Source organism: Penicillium atrosanguineum, assembly GCF_028827265.1.
Source record: "Penicillium atrosanguineum strain IBT 20685 chromosome Unknown utg000003l_segment0_segment0, whole genome shotgun sequence".
Taxonomy (NCBI): Eukaryota; Fungi; Ascomycota; class Eurotiomycetes; order Eurotiales; family Aspergillaceae; genus Penicillium; species Penicillium atrosanguineum.
The window spans coordinates 3,379,167-3,401,270 of NW_026623135.1; the positions used below are offsets into that span (position 1 = coordinate 3,379,167).

A 22,104-nucleotide genomic window follows, 5' to 3' on the forward strand; every position below is an offset into this window, starting at 1 on the left:
CATCCAGTAGCAAGTAGGAATGGGCAATCTCCATTATCGTCCATGTCTTGAATGACTGCACAAAACCTGCCCGTGGAATATCTAACTAATAAAAATGTAACAAATAGACATCAAAGACAACAACAGGAACAAAAGGTAATCCTCCAATCCTCCAATCCTCCAATAAGCGATCCAGTTCCAACTCGTTAGTTTACGCACGGGCGCTTGGCTTTCGGAGCATTCAAGTACTTGCGGTTGCCAGCGTGGTCGTATTCAAAGCGGCCATGGTTGTCAGGGTTGGCGGCGAAGGCATTGCCGGGAACCGTGGGTTCCACGAACTCAAAGGCCCGTTCGTTCGAAAGTGGCTCAGGTTGGGGTGTATTGTGATCTTCAGGCTGGAATTCAGGCTGAACTGCAGGTTGAAAACCGGGAGGAAGTGCATACTGGGGCAAAGGCGTGGCACCCGCTTGATATGTAGGGTATCTCCGAAAAATAGGACCCATGGGACCGAATGAAACAGTCATCACGTGTGCCGGGTAGTTTTGAGGCATAGGCATGCAGTTGGGGGCGTTGGCAGGTCCTGCTGGTATGAATTGTGGTGACATATGCTGATATAAAGGCCTTCCGTACATGTGGTGGTACATTGGCATGTTGTATGTGATCGGGACTAGCTCTGCAGCCAATTCTGGAAATGCTGTAGAAGGGTCTGTGACGATCGCTGGGGGGGTAGAGCCAGGGCCAGGTTTGTCTTTTGGAGTCCGTGGAGACCGAGTCGGCGGTGTCATGGGAGAGGACTTTGGTTCGTAACTTGATAATGAAGGGGTAGCGTTGGAGCTTTCGGTGGAGGAAGTATCGTTGGCCACGGGAGCATCGATAGCCATAGGACGATTGATGATCATGGGAGAATGGATGAGCATGAAAGTATCGTTGGTCATGAAAGTTGGTTGAATGGAAGGTGTCGATGCAGCTGGCGACGGGTCCCATCTAGAAAACGAGTTAGGCAAGCATTGCCCTGGCCAATCCGAAAAGTTCATCCCATAATCCTCATCGAGGCATTCCTCGTTGATATATTCGTTGAACATATGTGCTGCTATTTCGTTATCGAAATCGGCTTCAAAAAAGCCAAAAGCGCTGGGAAGGTCCAAAGGAGAAAGAGAGTCGTCCATGTCTTGGGCGTGGTAAAAGGAGTGCGGCATTTTTTGAAAGATAAGACCAAGGAAGGGAGAAGCGAGTCAAGCGAGTAAAGCGAGTAGCAAAGATGATGATGTGTAAAGAGCGCGTCCGAGAGAGTGTAAGAGTATATGAAGATGAGAAAGAGAAGAGGTCTGCGGGATGAGTAGGTCCGACACAAGAACGGATGGCATGGTATCATAGTTCCAGCCGAGGAGGTATCATGTTTCAACCTTGGATGCGCTTGCTTCATTTGTTGGTAGCAGTTGCCCCCATGTACTCCCAGCAAATAGCATGGAGATTTCTCGACTCTGATGCTTCATCCTCCTTGGCGCCAGCAGACCTAGAGAACATATTTGGGGCAGCAGCGATGGTGAAGCCGTCTCTTCCCTCTACAGCTTGCTTCCCCAGCGCCGAGGCAGATAGAACAAACCATGATGACGAAGCCTTAGATTTCGACGTATGGCCCCTGCCGTAGCCCATTTAGGGCAAGTATCAGTTTCGACCACACTTGAAGTCCGGAAGGGATACTTGGAACTCACAGTAAAGCAACGAATAGATGCATGATCCACTTGGCAGAAATGAGGCCATGCCATTTCAAGCTGATCAAATCGGTGGTACGCCCCTGATCAGCTTCGGGTACCGTGTAACGGCTAAGGAATGAATCAATGTCATCGTCCGCAGAGACGCGCGGGGATCTCAGCTGAACCATGGCAATCCATTCAGAAAGGGACCCGCATGCTTCTTGCATATCCACTTCTGACATCTCGGTTGACACCACCCCGGATAATGGCGGTGCCAGAATTCGGTCAAGTCTGGTCTGCTGGGGCACAGCTTCGATCACCTGCGGATGATGTCTTTTGATGGCCGCACCTGCCATACATTGTCTGTTAGAATTCGTTGCATGTAAATCTTGGAGGCTCAAACCTACCGTCACCCTGGTGTAAGTCGCAGAAGAGCCATGCTAAAGACTGGTTCAGGACATGTTTGAAGGCTCGTTCAATTCGCTCAAAGCCCTTTTTGCCATGTAGCATTGAAGGAAGCCGTAAATTAAGTTCAATCACTATCAGGATCAATATGGTCAGCTTTCAACCGTTCAGTGAGCTCATCTGAGGACTTTTTTTGTGCATACCGAATCGTTCTTTTCCATGTTTCCTACCTCCGCTACGGATGGGAGTTCCAGTGAGTCCAGTACGCTCGAAAATCTCCTTGCCGAGTTCAATTTTGAGAATTCCTGTTGTTTGACATTTTAGTCGTGCGATTCACATCGGGTCATCCCGTAAAATTTTGTTGGGGAAGATGCTAACCATCACGGAGTGTAAACACATTGTCTGAGCCAGAAAGTCCCTCGGATATCATGAGAATATCACCTATTAATATTTTTAGATACTTGTATCGGAGTAGGGTGTGAAAGAAAGGGGCCGTGGTCCAGGAGACTTGGATTGATGGGCACGACAACGTCAAGGGCTTTCAAGGGATGAGACATACCGGCCTTGATGTATGTATTGAAAAACTCATGCTCCAGCAGATCAGCAGGAGACATGAATACTCGAGCATACTGAAGCTTCTCTAACTTGGCGTCCAGCGATGCCTGAAGGCTTTTGTAGGTCTCCTCTGGGAGGATGGCTTCAATCTGACCGGGTTTATCAGCATTATCCTCTGAAAAGTCCATTTATCCATGTCGGAGGGTCAACTAGATGATCTTACTGTATGCAAGAATGCATAATTCGAAATCGTAGAGAAAGGCACTTTTTTGGACGGGATCTGCTTCGGGTCGACAAATGCGGGGAGCTCGGTGACCGATGTGAAGCATTTCTCGCGTGTTGACGCGTCGTCTTCAAAGTCGAACATGACGGTAGAATGCCAATGGGTATGGTTCAGCTTCCTGGAAGTTGTGTTGAGAAGTTGGCACGTCTGGATCGCGGTGAAGGAATTTGTGGAGCATGGAAGCCAGAAATTTTGAAGTTCGATTAAGCTTCCCTTATCGATGATAGCCGATGATCTCAGGCTCACACTACGACTCCGAGTTTGTGTACGAGTGACGTGTTTTCAGGGCTATTCTAAGTGACTATGCATGTTATAAGCTCTTATTTTCGGAATGACACGTATCTGATGGTTGTGGTTGTGGCTGAGGTTGAGGTTGGCATCTTCCAGGCTGGTTGCTTTACATGGACATCGCGTACTGCAAGCGTTTTTTATTTGAACGCGTGAATAGTAAAATCTCTGTGAGTTCGTCTGTATTATTGATATACCTTCTTCCGAATCAACGCTTTGACATTCTATACTTTGGGGGATCCAAAAACACTCCTTCTGAACCGTCATATAGTGTCTTTATATACTTGGCAACTTCGGGCTCAGAGATGACATCAGAACGAATGGGTTTGGACTGAGGCTACATGAGGCAGCATATAACTTCCAAAGTTCCCGTCTGAGTATTCTGAATATTGAACAAAAGGCAATATTGGTCCGTCGAAAGTGAATGTTGTGACATGCAAGTTAATACCAACCTTTCCACCCACGCGCGTTGAGCGCACACAGGAAATCGGTGCCTCATAATGAACAAAATTTCTTGTTAATAAACCTAGGTCTCTTCGGCATCTTGAAGTATCTATTGATCTTTCTTTACGCATGGTTCCAATATCTTTTCAATCACCGAGATCATCGATGCCTGAGGCGACAACTGCTACTCCGCCCGCGCAATTTGGCGGCGCAGGGCCCGCCGATCCAAGACAAGCTTCCAGTGTCGCCCGAGTCGCTTCAATCCTATATTTCTACAGCCACCGATGCATCCGAGCTTGAATCGGGGCCCCAATTGCTAGAGCTGCAGCAACAGAAACCAAAACTACCAGCTATGGCGCCCCTTCCGCGCCGAGAACTCCTCTCCAGGGAGAACTTCCCGAAAGTCTTCGGCAGCGCCAAAACCCAGTATTACAACGATCCAGCTGCCAAAGGACCCGGGTCGCATACGTGAGCTCTTCAAAAACGATATATTGCGGGCAACTATTGACAACACTCTTCTGCAACAGCATTCGTACACTCGCATGGAACCCGGCCGGCCAGCTAATTGCGACTGGCTCCGCTGACCGAACGCTGCGCATCTGGAACCCCGAGCGTCCTGCTGTTCGATACTCTACCGAGCTGCGCGGACACACTGCCGCCATTGAGAAAGTACATTTCAACCCCGTTCGAGACGCAGAGCTAGCGAGTTGTTCTGCAGATGGAACGGTGCGCTTTTGGGATGTGCGCTCGAAGACATGCGTGAGCCGTCTGGACGTTGGCGGAGAGGCGTTCACACTGTCTTGGTCCGCGGATGGTAATACCATGATAGTAGGAAAAAAGGTAAACGCCTAACAACGTTCTTATCATGCGCAACCACTGACTCGACATCATTAGGATGATACCTTAATTCCGATCTCTGTACAATCACCTTCAAGTCCCAATATCATGACCAACGGCTCGAGCAATACCTCCAAGCCCGGCGCATCAATCTTCAAAGCATTACCATCACACCCCCAGCCCGTCCAAACAAATGCTACGACCTTCTCTAACAACATCGCTGCCGACAACTCCCCAGACCTCCATTTTTTCGCAACGACAGGCGACGGCACCGTTAAAATCATAAACTACCCTTCCTTCAACATCGAACACACTCTGAACGCCCACACCTCATCCTGCATGGCCGTCTCACTCGCTCCTACAGGTCGCTATCTCGCTATAGGCGGAAGCGACGCGCTCATCTCCCTCTGGGACACGACAGACTGGATCTGCCACCGCACGTTATCAAGCGAGAACGGCGGCGGTATCCGAGGTGTCAGCTGGAGCTTTGACGGACGGTTCATCTGCGGTGCTTGGGATGAGCTTGGATGTAGTGGGACCGGACTCGAGATCTTCCATGCTGAGTCCGGTGAGAGTGTCTACTCTGTACCGATGAACGGGATTAATGCTTGTGTGCCTGCTGTGGCGTGGCATCCTTCTAGGTATTGGTTGGCTTATTCGACGACTAATGATGGTCCTGGGAGCGGAGGAGCTGGTGGTTTAAAGATTGTTGGTGCTGCGGGTGGAAGTCTGTGATTTTTCATTTGGTGCTACCTGAATTGAGTGTGATAGATTACTTTATGTTGATGTTGGGTCGGATCTGAGATTGGCCTAGGTTATGATTCCCATATTACAAGAGCTTCGTCTTTGATTACTTTGGCGTTTATTATTGTAGTCACTATCGTATCAATATGCTTGGATCCTTCAAAGTAATGAGGCCAAGGGTCGAATCAGAGTTGAGATTAATTACATTTCGTCATGAAGTCGTGTAAAAGTCCGCGTGCGCCGAGATTCGTCCGGTGTCATAACCTCCAATGCCGTATGGAATGAACAGAGCCCGGAGATAAGGTAGAGGATGTCGAGTGGCTGGGTTTTCATCCGAGTCTGGCGTGATTTTTCGATCTCCGGTAGCTGCCACAGTCTGGCCTCATCAGCCCCAGGGAGCTCACGTCCAATAACAGTATTGTACGCCCATCCCGATTGAAGCCACTGCAAAGCAGAAATTCGGTCCGCGGGAGAAAGTCTAAAAGGATACCAAAGAGATTTCATGGATCCATCCCAAGTGGATATCACTTTTGAAAAGCAGATAGCCTTTTGTGATCATGACGGGCGCCAGTCCGCCCAGTCAGGGCCATTCCCGCTATTGTTCAAGATATGTGCCCACTGGGCGTCACTTAATGAGTCCACATTCACATTGCCAAATTCCACATTGTTCAAAGCGGTATTTGGAGTGGACATGTCCCATTGAGAAGTCATGGCAAAAGCATTTGCTGCAGCCGTACTTCCCATGGAGCCCGTATTGTTTGGGTACGCCTGTCCCGAAGTTGCGCTCATATTGGGAATCTGGGGAGATTCTGTAGTGGATGAAGAGGTGTGGATCGAGTTGACCTGGTCGAAAGACGTGGCAGAGCTTGTGGTCGTCTTCTGATGCTTTTTGCCGGGTGAGGGATTGTCGGCCCCAGATATCGAGTATGAGGTGTTTGAAGAGGAATTTAATGTCGATGGAGTTGGATGGTCAGATGGTGGATTCCTTTCGCCGAGGCCAAAGTCTGGTGAGAAGTCCATATCCACATCCACAATGCCGCTCTGGACAGTCCCGTCCGGGAGACGGGACATATGGGGAAAGAAGGCCTGTGAATTATTACCGGAATCTGCACGCTCGGGATCGGCATCTGATAGATCCCTTCTTCGACTGGGGAGAGATGTTGTTCCACCCGTCATGGAGGGACGAGTAGACCCAGGGGGATTTGCCAGGTCTTGAGGTCCTCTTGGCACCTCAGAAGATTGTGCGTCACGGACAGTATAGATGGAATTGCAATCAACCTTGTCAGTACAATAAGCTTGCTGCATGAAGGTTAGCCTTGAAGGCATGAAGAGGGCAAAATAAACTGACCATCGCTTGGGCAGCGTAGGACGTGCCACTTTTCAGGTTTTCTATGGCTCGAATCCCTGTTCCTTCAAGATCGACATCCAGCTGAACCAAAAATGACTCTGTCAGGGGATTCTTGCCTTTCATCGCGTTGAGAGCTGAGATGACAAATTGCAGCGACGAATAGACTGTCGAGTCATCCGGTCGAGATTTTAAATACTGCACAAAAACTCGCGCTGCGATGTAAAGGCAGAAAGTCATGAAAGGATTGAGCTATCACTCATTAACAGATTTTCCAGCGCGACAACAAGGCCAGACCTACCAGTGTGAGATCCATGTGGCTGACCATTTTCATGATACTTGAGATCTGATTGGCCGCCACGAGGCACCTCCGTTTACTCTCGGTGATGATTTGGTTGGGCATTTTGTTCTTCTCTGCCTTGAAGATTGCGGCTTGATGAAGACAAATTGTGGAGGTGTGGATGCTCATATTGGCGAAGATGACATTCACATCATCCATTCCGCTCGGGAGTCGAAGATGGTCAGGCAAGGAAAGCGCAATGTGCAAAAGAACATTGTCATGACTTCGGTGCCTTTTCCAGAACTCACCGTTAAGATCATGGTCGTTATCTTGGGGCTGAGGCCGGTGGATATGTATCAAATTCCGACCAAAAAGACTGGCCAAAACTACTACACACGCGAATGGAGCCAAAGTAGACACGCCCTCGCCGGCAATGATATCAGACAGGCGAAGGGTACGCTGCGGTTTGCTCTTCAAGAATGACTCTTCGGAGGCTGGGAGGTTTGTCATGACCTGCTTGTGGTTAGCCATCACTATTGAAAGCCCATTCCAATTCCATCAAAGCGTTGACTTACATCGCCTTCATCAATCGCCAGGGGCCATCCAGTTCCAATACTCGCATATCGATCAGTGCAGAAAGCAAACCAAAACACTCTCCTGCGTTCTTCACGCTCTGTCCAATCCTTGGGTGGAAGCATGGACTGCTTGACATCGAGGCCAGCACCATCCAATCGGTTCAGACCCATCATCAGTGCTAATCTGGCAGCCTTTCCAACACTAAGCCAAGCACGAGGGAAATAGATCATTCGGAACTCATAGGTGCCGATGAGAATCCAAGTCTGACAGTGGGCTAGGCTGATGATAGTCTCTCCAAACCCTTTCATCTCATCCAACTCGGCATATTTTCGCGCGCGTTGATAGAAGTGATTGTGCAAGAAGAAGTATTTGTCACTGATGGATGCTGCGTGGCACCACATCATGTACCGCAGGCATACAGGTGGTCGCATTTGGGGAGAGAGAAGCAGACTGTTGTAGTACCGAAAGCGATGAACAATGGGCATCATGGGGTAGACCTTTTCGAAGAATAGAGCGTCCCTGGACACTATGTATTAGAAGGCGACCCGGCGCATCGAGCATAGCTACTCACAGTTCTTCAACAACATCCGGGGGTGGAAGAGGCTCCTCCAAGCCTAGACTGACCAAATCCCACTGCGTATCAGCGGGAAAGGAAGATCCTGCACTTGGATACATCATCTGACTCGGTTGAGAGGCCCCCATTTCATCCCCAGTCGCGGGCATCGCATTCCCAAGTTCATTTTCAAGGCCTGAGAGGTCTGGCAAGGAAAGTATAGAGTCATCCTGGAGGGGCGCACTGAACGGATTGTCCATAGGCTGAGGCGGAGAGGTTCGCGGCGCAGGTTCAGCATCTTGACCTTTCAAGAGCGTTTCGACCTGAGCTAGTACATCCATAGCCGTCAGCGACATACTTCTGGGGCCCTGCGGCACGTCCGGCAGTAGTGATCAAGGGGAGTGTCCGTACCTAGTCGAGCCTCGAGCTGCTTCACGTACCCCCGCTTGGGGCCACTCTTCTTGCGCACTTCATCGTAGGCGCATTCATGGCCCAGTCGCGAGCATGTCCCGCAGCTCGGCCGCCTTCCATCACATCTTAGCTTCCTTCGTCGGCAGACAACACATGCGATGCGCTTCGGGCGAGGTACGTAATTTCCATCTCCAGTTGGGGCGCCTTCGGAGGAGATACCGTTCTCGGCGAACGAAGGGTCTGTGAAAGAAGATTCAAGTGCTGCGGAGTACTGTGCAGCTCTCTGCGAATATGTGGATGGCGGGAGGTTGTCCATGGCTTAATCGCCGGGCGGTAGTAGGAGATGCGTAATTCGGACTGATAATGTAGTGACAACCAACCGCTGATCAACGCGAGCGACTGCTACAGGGTGACGGGAAGAAGACAGACATAAATCAGACACAGCTCAGGCGCGAAGAGTGCATTGTCTGATACCTTAGGTGGACGGCGGGGATAAGCAAGGATGAAAGTTCTTAGGTCGGCAACTTTCGTATCAGGAGAAGGATGAGCTTAACCCCAACAATTACTGATTAACTTTGAAAGACCCCCCTAATTTTTTCTTGTTTCTATGGCCTTCGAATCAGGACTATGGGGAAACCCTTCAAGTTCTATGACCCTGGGACCTGTCAAAAGTCGCTGACACCCCCGATCGGCGCATGGTGGCATACGCACGACGGCGCTGCCTGGTGGGCTTGGCAGATCGACGGGGCTCTGCGGGTCACTTCTACTCCCGGGCTCTTTCCTTGAATCTCTATAATCTACCTCAAGTGCTATATAGCTCGATACTTCGGGCTTGAAATAGAACTATTTCTAAGCATGTTTCCATTTTAACATTTTGTGCGTTATGGCCTTGGGCCGACATACTATACAGTGCCTCGTTGCCCGAGCTCCACGAATGATAGAAAACAGGTCTCCCAAGACAGCGAACAGCACAAAGAAGAAGCCGCTGGGGATGCAATAAAACAGAACAAAAAAGCGATATCGTACAGTCATCCCGTCTAGATATGGGATGAGGTATAAAGTGAGAAGAGCGTGTGCCTCCAAGACACGAACATGTATGGGAAAGTGGCTGTTCCCGGATCTACCACCTGAACAAGAAAAGGCGCTCTAGTTGTTCTTGCGACGACGCTGGCCCTGGTTGCGAGGTCTGGCATGGACGACCGCCTTGTTGATCTTCCACTTCGGGCGAGTCTTGTAGCCGGATTTGGTCTGTAAGGACACTACGGGTTAGCATACTGGTCATGAAGTAGCATGTACAAAGGATGACTACATACCGGGATACCCCACGGACTCTTCGGGTCAACGTTACCCTTAGACTTACCACGACCACCACCGTGAGGGTGGTCCATGGCGTTCATGGCCAGACCACGGACGGTCGGGCGAATGTTGAGCCAGCGTGCTCGACCGGCCTTACCAAGCTGCGTGTAGTGGTAATTGGGGTTGCTAGCAATGCCGATGGTGGCACAGCAATCCTTGTGGATGAGGCGAGACTCTCCACTGGCCAGGCGGATGGTGATATGCTGAGCCAGACGCTCCTGCTTTTGCTTTTCACGCTGGGTCAAAGGCTTCTTCTCCTCTTCCGGTTGGTCAGATTCGATATCTTGCTGGCGCGAGTCACTACCCTTGGCAACGACAGTGGCAAAGGTTCCCGCACTGCGGCAGAGTTGGCCGCCTTTTCCGGGCCGCAAACCCACGTTGAAAATAAGAGTACCGACGGGGATCATGTGCAGAGGCAGGCAGTTTCCTCTCCATGCAGTCCTGGCTGCCAACACTCCGGGATCAACTGTACCGCCCATACTCTTCCACAAATCGTCGGGGATGCCAGGCATATAACTCTGCACTGTCTCTCCAGCACGCATGCCGTCTGCTGCAAGGACATAACTCAACTTCTTCGTCTCATTGCTGCGAAGCAAAGCAATGTGTGCACTTCGGCCGGGATCGTACTCGATGCGCTCAACAAAATGAGGGCCGGGGTCCATCCGCAAGAAATCCACGGTGCGGATACGAGTCTTGTGACCACCTCCCATGTGACGAACGGTGACTCGACCGGTGTTGTTACGGCCACCCTTACCATGCCCACGCTTGGGGAATGTCAATTTGTGGACTGGGCGACCTTTCCAGAGGTGATCGTTAACGGGTCGTCGCAAGTGTCGGACACCGGGGGTGCGCGGAGTGTATTTGCGGACATTCACGCCAATGTCGCCGCGAGCCGGGGGAGGATCGAAAGAGACGGAAGAATCGATGCCAGCGCTGGAGGCTTTCTCAGATGGGATTTCGAGCTCATTGATGACGGTTGCGAAGCGGCGAGCGGGAATTGATGGGAGGGCAGGTAAACACCTGAATGGAAGCGAAATGCCCCGGAGGACAAGTCGGGGCTGAAGCATCGTTGGATAGGGGATCCAGCGAATGCAGGAGAGCGAATTGAGATGGAGACGAGGGAGAACCAGGGCCACCGGGGTCTTCAATTCAGCCTGGACAAGCTCGACCAGTCGGGATCAGGACAAAAAGTTCTGGGTGTATTGGCACGTGACATACAGCAGTACTTCAGGCCTCAGGCATTAATACGGTATCACGTGACCCATCGTGACGCAGCCGCGCGAAGAGTCGCTGGTTGCCCGGCAACCGATTGTTTAGCCCTCGCGCCTCACGTTTCGGCCGCGCCCTCGCGTACCCACTTTGTTACCATTTCACTGTTACTACGAGGTAACCGTCCACCGTCCTGTCCCCTTCCCCTTCATTGTCGGATCTACCTCTACTTCTTCCTTTCCTATCTTCGATTGAAGATTCCGGGTTCCTATTTTGTACTTCAATTACAATATTGATCACCGCAGCATCCCTATTTTGGTCTCATTTCTTTCGGGTATCGTTCTCCGCGCGACCTCAAGAGTGGGGCGTCAAGTCAGGTCTGACCGGTTTTCCGCGCTAGCAGAGTAGGGCCAAACATCGCTTGGCCCTCTCGAGTTCTTCCTTTTCCCTTCATCATTCCATTTCAAGATACCCTTCATCCCCTCTCCATAACCCCCATTCTATCCTGGGTGATATTTCCTCGGGCTCCACGTGTGAATTCGAATACCTCTGAACCCTTCAATCCCCTATTCCCGCGCGTTTATCCCGTGGCAAACCACAAGTCTTCACGGGTCTCCAACAACATCATCGAATTGTGTATGTGACGTGACTCGCGACTCATCACCTCCAACCTCGTCCGATCCAACGCTACATCGGTCTCGAAGCGAGTGTAGTTCCTTGGGACTGCATTTTCACGCGTGGTACGTGCACTTGATCCTGTGCCTCTGGTATGAGGTCCCCACCAAGGTAATGCCCAACGGAATGCTGACTTGAGCCGACAGGAGCAGGAGAGTTGCAATCCTCTCCCTTCCTTTTCCTCAGCCGTTTCCCTCTTCCTGTTTCCTTCTTGATTTCCTCCCACGATGCCGCAGGTAAGCTATCCCGACCGTGACACTTCGCGTTGACAGTTGATATCGAGTCTCCATCAACAACTTGACGCGTCGCGATCTGAATGGCGAAGCTGACTATCATCTAGGTCCGTAGCCTTCGCACCCGAGGCACGATGAATGAGAACGATGAGAACGGACCCTCGACGCGTTTGACGCGGGCCAAGGCCGCCGCTCAGACTGACGGTCCTTCCGACGCGATCAAGAAGCCCATCGTCAAGCGAGCTCCTTCTGCCGTTAGTGGAACTCGCCGCGCTGCTCTCGGAGATGTCAGCAATGTCAACAAGGTCGACGCGGGTGGAGCCAAGGACGGAAAGAAGGCTGTGGCTGGTAAGGTTGGCCTGACCTCAAAGGCCGGTGTGAAGACTGGAGGTATTCAGAAGCCCAGCCGCGCAAACTCAACACGGACGAACCTTGGCCCTCGCGATCCCAACGTCAAGAAACCCGCTGCGAAGCGCCAGATTCCCAACAAGGATCCGAACTCGACTTCAGAGGAGCCTCCTCTCAAGAAGGCCAACACGCAGCAGAAGGCCCCCGAGGTGGAAGATGAGCCGGCTGTTAAAACGAGCATCACGGATGCCGTGGAGGAGGCCGTTCACGACCTGGACACCGAGGACTTGGACGACCCTTTGATGGCTGCTGAATATGTGGTGGAGATCTTTGACTACTTGAAGGACCTCGAGATGGTCACAATGCCTAACCCCCAGTACATCGACCATCAGCATGATTTGGAGTGGAAGATGCGTGGCATCCTTGTTGACTGGTTGATTGAGGTCCACACCCGATTCCGTCTGCTCCCCGAGACTCTCTTCCTGGCCGTCAACATCATTGACCGGTTCCTGTCCGCCGAGATCGTCGCTTTGGATCGTCTGCAGCTCGTTGGTGTTACTGCCATGTTCATCGCTTCCAAATATGAGGAGGTTCTTTCTCCTCACGTTGCCAACTTCAGTCACGTTGCCGACGAGACTTTCTCCGACAAGGAAATCCTGGACGCCGAGCGCCACGTTCTTCAGACCCTCGAGTACAACATGAGCTTCCCCAACCCCATGAACTTCTTGCGCCGTATCTCCAAGGCCGACAACTATGATATCCAGACCCGCACTCTGGGCAAGTACTTGATGGAGATCAGCCTGCTTGACCACCGCTTCATGAGCTACCCTCAGAGCCACATTGCCGCTGCCGCCATGTACTTGGCTCGTCTCATTCTCGAACGTGGGCCCTGGGATGCCACTCTCTCCCACTATGCCGGGTATACCGAAAAGGAAATCGACCCCGTTTTCCGCCTAATGATTGATTATCTTCACCGTCCTGTGTCTCACGAGGCCTTCTTCAAGAAATATGCTAGCAAGAAGTTCTTGAAGGGTGAGTTTCCTGTTTCTCTTTTTCCATTTGCTCTACTAACCCTTCCCTCCCAGCCTCTATCTTGACTCGCCAGTGGGCCAAGAAGTACCACAGCATGTACATCGACAGCTCCCTGTCGGAGCCGTACACTTACATCAAGGATGAACAGTAATGATGCCATTATGATGTTATGCTAGCCCTGTGTCGAATTTTTCGCTTTCCTTCATGACGACCCCAAGGCTCTCGCGGCCATTCGACCAGGGAGAATCGAATCCCTCCATATGTTGGCATTTCATTGTGCTGGTATTGAATACCTTTTGCATATTCTTACGATGACTTGATTGAATTTGTGCGCTTCCGCATTTTGTGTTCTGTGACGGGGGGTGTCTGGCGCTCAGCCCTGTGGTTTTTTCTTTCGGATTGTGTTTTCTTGTGCATGGGGTTGATACCTTTCCATTCTCATTCGCGGTCCTGTTACCGGCGTCGGATTCTATTGTTCTTTTCTTCTCCTCATTTTTTCAGATCGGAATTTCACCTTATTGCAACCGTTGATTTATCTTCGTTCGGGTTATACGTCTCACTGTGAGCCCTGGAAATACGGTATGACTTGTTCAAGTCTCTTGGTCTCATGTCAGTGTGGAACTTGCAGATGGAACAAAATGTGATGTTGCAAGGCCTGGAGGATTGTTGGGTGTTCTTTGATGGAGTTGTCTCTATCTGTCGGCGTTGAGTACTCCGGTTGAAGTTGTCTCCGTTGGCAAGCATATTGGATGGCTGGACTGGAGGAGGTAATTAGGTGGTTTCAGGCTTGTGTTTTGTCCTTTCTAGATAGTGCTTCCTGCGCTGGATGCTTGGCGTGGTTTCTGGATGCAATTCTGATCTTATATTCTATTCTTTTGCTTTTAATTTGTATATAGGCCCCCTTCTGGATCAGATGCGCGGAGAATCAACGTTCACTAGCAACTGGATAGTTATGTTCCGTAGCCGAGGCTCGCCCCGCCGATGACCGCGATCGACTCAACCCGGACCTCAGTGTACCGATCTGTTGACACTTTCAAACAGCACACAAAGTCTTTCATCACATTCCAGATTTCGCATTCTAATTGACCTGTATCATACACCCCAATCCACTGCCGATCAATTGATTATCCTAGAGAGTTACGGGCGGTGAAGGCCAATCTGAGGACCACAGGTCTAAGCTCAGGACCCTTGCCATATCTCATTTCCCGAACCAACTGCTCTCAGAATCTAAAGGAGTTTCATCCTAGGTCCAACCCCGAGAGTCCTCCACATACATCCTATCATGTCCTCTGAAAGATGCCCCTTTTGCAATATCGGGACAACCAACCCGTCCGCCCCCTTCACCGAGCTGGAGTCTAGACATGTCTCTCCAGACGCAGGCACTGAGACAACGGCGCATATGATTCTATCTACCGACCATGTCCTTGCATTCTTGGATATTATGCCTCTCACACGTGGCCATGTCCTTGTGGCGCCTAGACGGCACTATGAGATGCTAGGCGACATGGGTGTTGAGGCGGGACAGGAGGTATGTAAATTCCTTTCCCCTAGCGTGACCAATTTCCCAGCGTCAAATCGGAAGCTTCGCTTGCTATCTTTGTCCTTGACTACTTCAGTGCTCTTTCCTAACTTCTTTTCCTAGATCGGCAAATGGCTTCCTATCATTTCACGAGTCGTGACTAAGACCGTGTTTGGCGATGACCCGGACAGACATTGGAATGTTGTACAGAATAATGGTATGTATCTTCCTCTCCCCTCACATTTTTTTGGATTTGGATCTACATGAAAGCGTTGCCCAGCTCTGGTCCACTTGGCTCTAATAAAATGTAAATGAAAAAAATAGGTGTCCGTGCTGCACAGGTGGTCCCTCACGTCCACTTTCATATTATTCCCCGCCCATCTACATATGCTGCGAAGCCCGGTTTTGCCATGTTTGGCAAAGGACAGCGAGAAGAGCTTGATGATGAGGAGGGTGCGGAGTTGGTGCGGGCTATGAGAGCCGAGCTGGCGCTGGAGGTTCAACGCATTAAGGAGAACGAGGGGGTGGATCTTAGCCAGGATTCGTCGGATAAGCAGCGAGGGAAGCTGTAGAGCTTCTCTGTTGGGATTTTTAGTTCCTGTCTGTAGCCATGTAAATATTCTCCCGTGAATGCATAGGTCGATGAAATGCTCTATAGAAAGGTCGCGTCGCAATGTATCATGTTGGTATGCATTTCTCATTGCTCCAGGCTTTTGCCTTCATCTGGTGTATCGTTTCTCGCGAGATACTGTAGTCTATGGTTAGAGACGTGCACATCACGGGTCATAGGTAGGCACATACCTTCCGGCGGAACCCGTTGAGCTCATCTGCAGTGATGCCACGCTGATCAGCATTGCTTCTCCCCTTGGAGATGTCGGAGACTTCGCCTTCAGGAAGGCGGCGGTAAGTCATGAGTCGTCGGGCCCCTATTGATATGATCATGTTAGGTCTTCTGTATCCTCGGCTAGCTACAAATATGGAGCCACGTACAATTACTGAAATACTGAACCGAGACAGCGATCACCTCAAGGTTTGGGTGCATGGGCACTGGGAACTCCTTGGCCTCGTCGTTTGTAGTGGGCATCCACATAGTCAGACGTCCATTAGGGACAAGCGAGCGAACTGCGAAATCAAGGACGTCTCTTTGTATGGCTTCGAATCCGTAAGGCCGCTTGGGAGGGATATACCCAGGTCGACTATTAAGGCAATATTAGTTACGGTTGGTCAATATCAAAGGATAGGAAGAGCAACGAACTAGTAGTTAAGAACCCCATCAATCACGACTGGCTCAATGACCTTCCCATCGCGCGTGCCCAGGACCCGGAGACCTTCTCGCACACCATAGGGTGGGTCGCAGATAATACCGTCGAGCAATTGAGCATTTCGTAAAGGCGTGTTGGTCAGATCCGAAGTGAAAGTGTCCAAGAACTTGCTCTCGATACCATATTGCTGGAAGTTTGCTTGGACGTTCTTCCCCATTCCCTTCTCCTCATCCTTTCCACGGAAACTCCGAGGATCGATATCCGAGCCAAGAGTCAGCGCTCCAAAGTGCGATGCAGCGACCATGAAGCTGCCTGTTCCGACAAACGGATCATAGAGAACCTTTCCAGGTGCCGCGAGTGCCATGTTCGCGGTGACCAGACTGAGTTCCGCATCCATGGAGGTAGTGCTGATATACTGGCGCTTCTTGAGATCATACTTATCAATGGCATCGCGGGCGCTGTTGGCAATGAAGCGACCAAGGAAGACCTTTCGCGGTTCCGTGATCCGTGATACGCCTAGGGCGCTTGCCTCGGGGTCTCCAATGTACTCCTCCATCACGATGAACTGTAAGGGAGGGTTCTTCAGTTGGACAGGGCCAGTCAACCCCGTGTAGGAGAATGATTTAATAATCTCTACTCTTTTTTCTTGGGTGCGTTTCCCGGAGAACCCATACAGTGCAAATGCAAACGGTATGTCGTTGTAGTCAGCCCAGCGGTGCGAAGTCCGCTTTTTCACATCGGCATGAAGTTCATCATAGTTGGTGCCTTGGCCCCAAAGCTCCGAGATGTCTTTAGCAAGGATGGTGCGTGAGATCAGCTTGCGTGCTGCTTCATCATTTTCAAGTTTCACAATGCAGTATGGCGACTGATTACTCTGGTGTTAGCGAGCTCTGACTCCGAGGAATGTGAGGACAGTGACGCGAGCGCTAGGTAGACATGTTGGTTCCAGGTATGGACCTTGACTTTGTCTATTCTTGCTTCAGGCCACGATACTTGAATTAGGTAGGCACATACATATTCGTCGTAAGAGACAATTTCGAGATCGACACCGACGAGCGTGGCCACGGCCTGAAGTTCCGGCACCCGAAAAGTTTCATGGCATTGAGCCAACCGGACCATGTACTCCATACTTGCAATGACTCTCCGTGGATGGAGATATAATTGCTGTCGTGAATAGTTGTTCGTGGGGTCACGAAGATCCTGCACAGATTCGTGGTGGGGTGTCGCTGCGGGATCGATTTTTTCGGGTCCCCGATCTTTGCCTCCAATGTCTGCGATGGAACGCGGCTCCAGAAAAAGAGGTACATAAGGATAGTGCAATCCCAGAGCTCTTGGTTGGATTGAGTATCAATCATGGGCCGTGAACGTAGTATTGATCTACAGTCTATTTTTGAAGTCCAAATTTCCATGTGATGTTCCATTAATTGATCACAATGCCCAGAATATATACTGTACCTTGTTCCGAAAGACAACTATCTACAAACACAAAATCAAGGCAAACACAAACCACCTGGGCATATAACCGAGACGCAGTCAAATCGAATCTATCAAAAAAAAAAAAGAATGCATTCGAGAAAGCACAAGCCGAGAAACCACCCTTGCAGTCATAAACGTGAACCCACGGAGACGCCATGCCTCAGCCATACCCGTGGACCTAAGTATCCGAAACTCCGCAGCTATGCGCCAACCACCTTAAACACATGTCGTGATTCGTATCCCTCAACGGGAGTGATCTCTACTTTCTCATCAGCGGGTATCATGTGGTGCTGCAGATCCCAGCCAGCCCGACGGCAGAGCTCCGAGACTACCACGTCGCAATCGCCCAGCATATCGATATCGAACCCAGTGTGTGACACGGGCTAGAAACAAGTTAGCGTGAGTTATACAGCTTCGGTGAGTTGACTTACTGTTCGCGAGATGTAGATCTGCGGAACGTTGCGTGGCAGGATTCCCGGCACTTCTGCAACGGGTGCTACCTTTAGGGATGTTCCAATGACGATGACCAGATCGGCTAGTTCTCGATCGTGGTGGACCAGACGCTGGCCAAACTCATCGGGCAGATCTTCACCGAAGAATGTGATATCGGGCTGTCGATATTGTTAGTATTGTAAAGGCAGATGATAGCCAAGGTGAAGGTGACATACCTTCATGACGCCAGGAGTGGGAATCTCATAATCATCTTCATCTGAGCTATCCTCAAACTTTTTGCGATCTTTTTGCTGATAGTTCGTGCTACGCTTGCGTTTCACCCCTTGCAGCTTGAGCCCTTCTTCTGCGATTCTCTTTCGACAAAGAGCGCATTCGGGAATCACCCCTTCTTTGATCTCGTTGAAGATCGCATCACCGGAGACCTTGTGGTGGCACTTGACGCATGTTGCGGTCGCAAAGGATCCGTGACACTGAACAATATTCTCTGGGAGAACACCCGCATTTCCTTCGATATTGTCGATGTTCTGGGTGTAGTTGGTCAACAACTTCCCCTTATCTTGGAGCAGCTTGATGAATCCATGAGTAGGTGAAAACTTTTTCTCTGTTGGAAGGATATCCTTGGCGATTGAGAAGAAGATGCTAGGGTCTTCCTGGAAAACATGGATATCGAAAACCTCCTGGGGATCACTCAAACCCAGATGCGCCAACTTCGAATAAAGACCAGTATCTTTTGAACGGAAGTCAGGGATACCAAGGCTTGTCGAAATCTGAGCGTCCATAAAGAATTAGAGCTGTGTTCTGGAAGAAGAATTCGGGGGTACATACACCGGCACCGGTCAATACGATGATGTTCTTAGCCTCTTGTAGCAGCTTGACCGCATCGTCGATCGAGTTATACTGAGGAAGTTTGGGTCGCTTGGAGAATTCTCTCGAGATGGCAATCGCCAGCAGCGGGTGATATGCCTCGTCAGGTGCACCTTCAAGGAAGGCCGGGGGCACGATTCCAAATGCCGTGCAAAGCTTCTTCGCCGTCACGGTCTCGCGCGCGATGGTCTCTTCCACGAATGCCGCCTTACCAATATCATGTAAGCGCTGCCGATATGCGACCGCCTCTTCCAGGGCGCAGGCATCAGGGACTATACGTGAAAGAGCATAAGGTTAGCCCAAACTCCATGTGGATTCCGATAGCGGGGATGTCCGGGGTAAGACAAAAGTGAGAAATTTCAGAGACTTACCGAGCCCATCACGCAGTTGCTCGTCACGTATGATTTGAATAGCGTTGTCGCCATCGGATAGAAGATCCCAGCCCTCTGAATCATCGCTGTCCGTTTCATAGTCGGATGATGCCTCCTCCAGCGCGGTCAGCTCCGCGTTGACCTGTTCCATGAGGTCGACAGCTTCCAGTTCGACCACAGGAGACTTCACCGGGGTCTCCCCGCTCGGCGCTGGTACCAAATCCATCCTGCAGGGAGTTTGGCAGCCTCAACGTCGCGTCGCGCAGGGTTCGTTGACAAAATTCGGCATCTGCATCAACCGGAGACAACTTTATCCGGTCCCGGCACCGTTCAGTGGCGAACAAGGAAAAGAGATTTGTAGGGAAAAGTTGGTTCATTTACTTGGTATCAACAAAGAAAAGGAAAAAAAGACAGTCATGTACATGCATCGTAACTTTTTGGAGATCTATGAATCGGCCATTTCGTGATCATCATCAGAAACAACTTCAATCTCCTCATCCCAGTCCTCACCTTCTCCCTCTCCCTCGGCTTCACTATCGTCCATGTCTTCGCCGATTTCCTGGTTTATTTCTTGCACAAGCTCCATAGCATGATCACGGAGACGATCATCCTCGTATTGGAGAACATTGTAAAGCTTCAAGCTCTGTTTGAGCCACTCCCGACTGGCAATCAGCGAAGCGTGTCTGGGAGATTCTTCGTCGTCCTTGATATCATTGGGGGCTTCCTGCTTCTCTGCCAGCAGATAGAGACACCAGCCACCGAGGTACCAGGCCTCCACACTCTGGTCATCCTCTAAAATCAGTCGCTCGACGACTTCCAGGGCCTCAAGCTCAAGGTTCACTTCCATCAAAAGTCGCGCAAGACTGACACGCACGGGGAAATCAGGAATAGTAGGGTCTTCGGGAGCCTTTTCCTTCCACTGGGCCATGCTCTTCTTCAATGCTTCCTGGGCTTCCTCGGTCTTCAGCTGTGATATCCGAACGGACGCAAGAGTCTGCAAGACCTCGGGCGCATTGGGTGTAACAACTAGGGCCTCTGAGATGAGCGCCTCGCAACGGGCCTCAGCATCTTCTTCCCAACTGTTGAAAGTAAGATTGTTAGCGCCAAAGCTACTGTGTGTATAGAAACAAAAGTACTCACGAAAGATCGGTCATATAGATCTCAGCAACAGCGCAGAGCGCATTTGCCATCTTGGTCTTCTTCATTTCAGCATTGGCAACATCCTCGGCCTTCGTTTTGCCTTCCAAGTGCTGCAGAGTCTGTCTCAGGGACGACACGCCCTTCTCAAACCACTGCACACTGTCTGCCCCACCTTGCTCACTCAATTGAGCAAGCCATAGGAACTTTTCAGCACCACCGCCCTCAGCCTCCGGTATTGAGCCATTGAGATCTTGCTGAACAGCAGTGAGGAAGTATCCACGGGCAGTATCAATCTCGCCCAGCTCGACGTTGATCTCTCCAAGAAGATTCACCGCTTGAAGCTGCACAGACGCATTTCCAGCTGCGAGGTCCAGCGCATCCTGTGCAGTTGCCAGAGCCTCATCGACGCGAAGTGTTTCTAAGAGGATAGTAGCTTGGTCGAGCAATGCGGAGGGGTCTTGAGACATTTTGGCTTTCGAGATCGAGCCACCAGGGCCGAGGACGGATTTTTTGCTGGACTTGGACGACTTTTTCTTCTGCGGTCTGGGTTTTCCCATGGCAGGAGGAAAGTAAAAAACGTAGAAAACGACGAAAAGTTGGTTGTATGAGTGAAGAAGAATAATTGTTCACCGATGTAATGCGGGAATGGAGCAAAAAGAAGCTCCGCTCCCAAAATTTTGGTGCTGTTTGACGGGTTTGCATGCGGGACTGATATCGCCCACCGTTGCAAGCGCGGAGGCGATGCAATCTTCTCTATAAAAATTAATGCGCTATCTTGCTCCTCACCGATTTCATCGAGCTTTCTAATACCGCTCGGTGTGAAACTCTTCTACTCTCGCCCAAATATCCCACCCGATACCCCTCCAATCCGCGGGCGGACCAGACACAATGGGTCGCGAAGATCAAGTTGAGGAGCGCGAGGTGCTTGACTCCATTTTCCCTGAGGAAATCACAGGTGAGTAACGTGCATAGAAGGGGAAGAAACTTTGGTCTGTGTCGGTGAATTTCTGCTCACGTTTGACTTCAACATCCAGACATCTCCGAGACTTCATATCGAGTATCGATAACTCTTGACCCCCCCGAGTTGGATGAAGAAGAATCTGAGCAGCCCATCATATGCCTGGACATCACATACCCTGAAGAATACCCCGATGTCGCTCCGCAGCTCAGCATCAGCTCGCCGCCCAATGCACCCAAACATTCTCGGCTAGACATTCAAGAGGACCGGGAACAGCTACTCGAGGCCCTCCAGCCCATAATTGAAGAGAATATGGGAATGGCAATGGTATTCACTCTCGTCAGTGCCCTTAAAGAAAGCGCAGAGTCTCTTATGTCAGAGCGTGCGAATGCTGTGGAAGCCGAGAGGGAGCAGGTCAGGGCAGAGGCCGAGGAAGAAGAGAACCGCAAATTCCAGGGAACACCAGTCAATAGAGAGACGTTCTTGGAGTGGAATGCGCGGTTCCAGAAGGAGATTCGTGACGAGGAGCAACGCGAACGTGAGGAGAAGGAGGCAGAAGACAAGAAAAAAAAGTCCGGCGCCCAGGAGAAGAAGCTGACTGGGCGACAGTTGTGGGAGCAAGGTCTGGCTGGCAGGGCCGATTATGACGAGGGGGATGAAGATGCCATGCCGGCTGTTGATAAGCTCAAGGTTTCTGCATAGACATGTTTATAAGGGTTGGCAATGCCTAATGAAATCATGCTAGTGAACTATACAAACTCCCGTTAGCTGCCCCGGTTGGGAGATTGCCAGGGTATAGAAACCCTAAGCAATT

The 22,104-nt window shown here is 50.7% G+C and overlaps 11 protein-coding genes across 11 annotated transcripts; 4 read left to right on the forward strand and 7 right to left on the reverse strand.

The window, feature by feature from the left end:
* Nucleotides 1–185: 185 nt before the first annotated feature.
* On the reverse strand, nucleotides 186–1,175 carry N7443_004699 (tRNA (guanine-N(7)-)-methyltransferase; the record flags this gene model as incomplete). Its single annotated transcript, XM_056884755.1, has 1 exon — nucleotides 186–1,175. One exon carries the CDS (start codon nucleotides 1,173–1,175, stop codon nucleotides 186–188), a length of 990 nt encoding a protein of 329 aa, XP_056743033.1.
* A 223-nt stretch (nucleotides 1,176–1,398) lies between these two features.
* N7443_004700 (ribonuclease P protein subunit p40) lies at nucleotides 1,399–3,000 on the reverse strand (the record flags this gene model as incomplete). Its single annotated transcript, XM_056884756.1, has 7 exons — nucleotides 1,399–1,618; nucleotides 1,692–2,022; nucleotides 2,081–2,212; nucleotides 2,282–2,383; nucleotides 2,457–2,519; nucleotides 2,638–2,782; nucleotides 2,857–3,000. 7 exons carry the CDS (start codon nucleotides 2,998–3,000, stop codon nucleotides 1,399–1,401), a joined length of 1,137 nt encoding a protein of 378 aa, XP_056743034.1.
* A 1,000-nt stretch (nucleotides 3,001–4,000) lies between these two features.
* N7443_004701 (uncharacterized protein) lies at nucleotides 4,001–5,220 on the forward strand (the record flags this gene model as incomplete). The annotated part of the gene is made up of 3 exons (XM_056884757.1): nucleotides 4,001–4,116; nucleotides 4,176–4,488; nucleotides 4,543–5,220. 3 exons carry the CDS (start codon nucleotides 4,001–4,003, stop codon nucleotides 5,218–5,220), a joined length of 1,107 nt encoding a protein of 368 aa, XP_056743035.1.
* Nucleotides 5,221–5,784: 564 nt separating this feature from the next.
* Nucleotides 5,785–8,710, reverse strand: N7443_004702 (putative C6 transcription factor Prf; the record flags this gene model as incomplete). The annotated part of the gene is made up of 6 exons (XM_056884758.1): nucleotides 5,785–6,528; nucleotides 6,578–6,826; nucleotides 6,876–7,367; nucleotides 7,430–7,949; nucleotides 8,002–8,311; nucleotides 8,395–8,710. 6 exons carry the CDS (start codon nucleotides 8,708–8,710, stop codon nucleotides 5,785–5,787), a joined length of 2,631 nt encoding a protein of 876 aa, XP_056743036.1.
* An 830-nt stretch (nucleotides 8,711–9,540) lies between these two features.
* N7443_004703 (mitochondrial 54S ribosomal protein uL2m) lies at nucleotides 9,541–10,817 on the reverse strand (the record flags this gene model as incomplete). The annotated part of the gene is made up of 2 exons (XM_056884759.1): nucleotides 9,541–9,642; nucleotides 9,708–10,817. The coding sequence occupies 2 exons, from the start codon at nucleotides 10,815–10,817 to the stop codon at nucleotides 9,541–9,543; spliced, it is 1,212 nt and encodes a 403-aa protein (XP_056743037.1).
* Nucleotides 10,818–11,974: 1,157 nt separating this feature from the next.
* On the forward strand, nucleotides 11,975–13,476 carry N7443_004704 (B-type cyclin nimE; the record flags this gene model as incomplete). Its single annotated transcript, XM_056884760.1, has 2 exons — nucleotides 11,975–13,247; nucleotides 13,301–13,476. Coding segments are annotated over 2 exons (1,371 nt in total), but the record flags the coding sequence as incomplete, so codon positions are not given.
* A 1,053-nt stretch (nucleotides 13,477–14,529) lies between these two features.
* N7443_004705 (HIT family protein) lies at nucleotides 14,530–15,338 on the forward strand (the record flags this gene model as incomplete). The annotated part of the gene is made up of 3 exons (XM_056884761.1): nucleotides 14,530–14,775; nucleotides 14,890–14,983; nucleotides 15,091–15,338. The coding sequence occupies 3 exons, from the start codon at nucleotides 14,530–14,532 to the stop codon at nucleotides 15,336–15,338; spliced, it is 588 nt and encodes a 195-aa protein (XP_056743039.1).
* A 211-nt stretch (nucleotides 15,339–15,549) lies between these two features.
* Nucleotides 15,550–17,156, reverse strand: N7443_004706 (tRNA (guanine-N2-)-methyltransferase; the record flags this gene model as incomplete). Its single annotated transcript, XM_056884762.1, has 4 exons — nucleotides 15,550–15,692; nucleotides 15,757–15,962; nucleotides 16,022–16,893; nucleotides 17,043–17,156. 4 exons carry the CDS (start codon nucleotides 17,154–17,156, stop codon nucleotides 15,550–15,552), a joined length of 1,335 nt encoding a protein of 444 aa, XP_056743040.1.
* Nucleotides 17,157–17,704: 548 nt separating this feature from the next.
* On the reverse strand, nucleotides 17,705–19,418 carry N7443_004707 (putative histone deacetylase SIR2; the record flags this gene model as incomplete). The annotated part of the gene is made up of 5 exons (XM_056884763.1): nucleotides 17,705–17,887; nucleotides 17,936–18,115; nucleotides 18,173–18,724; nucleotides 18,783–19,093; nucleotides 19,193–19,418. 5 exons carry the CDS (start codon nucleotides 19,416–19,418, stop codon nucleotides 17,705–17,707), a joined length of 1,452 nt encoding a protein of 483 aa, XP_056743041.1.
* A 219-nt stretch (nucleotides 19,419–19,637) lies between these two features.
* On the reverse strand, nucleotides 19,638–20,889 carry N7443_004708 (ACL4 family protein; the record flags this gene model as incomplete). Its single annotated transcript, XM_056884764.1, has 2 exons — nucleotides 19,638–20,271; nucleotides 20,333–20,889. The coding sequence occupies 2 exons, from the start codon at nucleotides 20,887–20,889 to the stop codon at nucleotides 19,638–19,640; spliced, it is 1,191 nt and encodes a 396-aa protein (XP_056743042.1).
* Nucleotides 20,890–21,220: 331 nt separating this feature from the next.
* On the forward strand, nucleotides 21,221–21,992 carry N7443_004709 (RWD domain-containing protein; the record flags this gene model as incomplete). Its single annotated transcript, XM_056884765.1, has 2 exons — nucleotides 21,221–21,287; nucleotides 21,367–21,992. The coding sequence occupies 2 exons, from the start codon at nucleotides 21,221–21,223 to the stop codon at nucleotides 21,990–21,992; spliced, it is 693 nt and encodes a 230-aa protein (XP_056743043.1).
* Nucleotides 21,993–22,104: the final 112 nt, after the last annotated feature.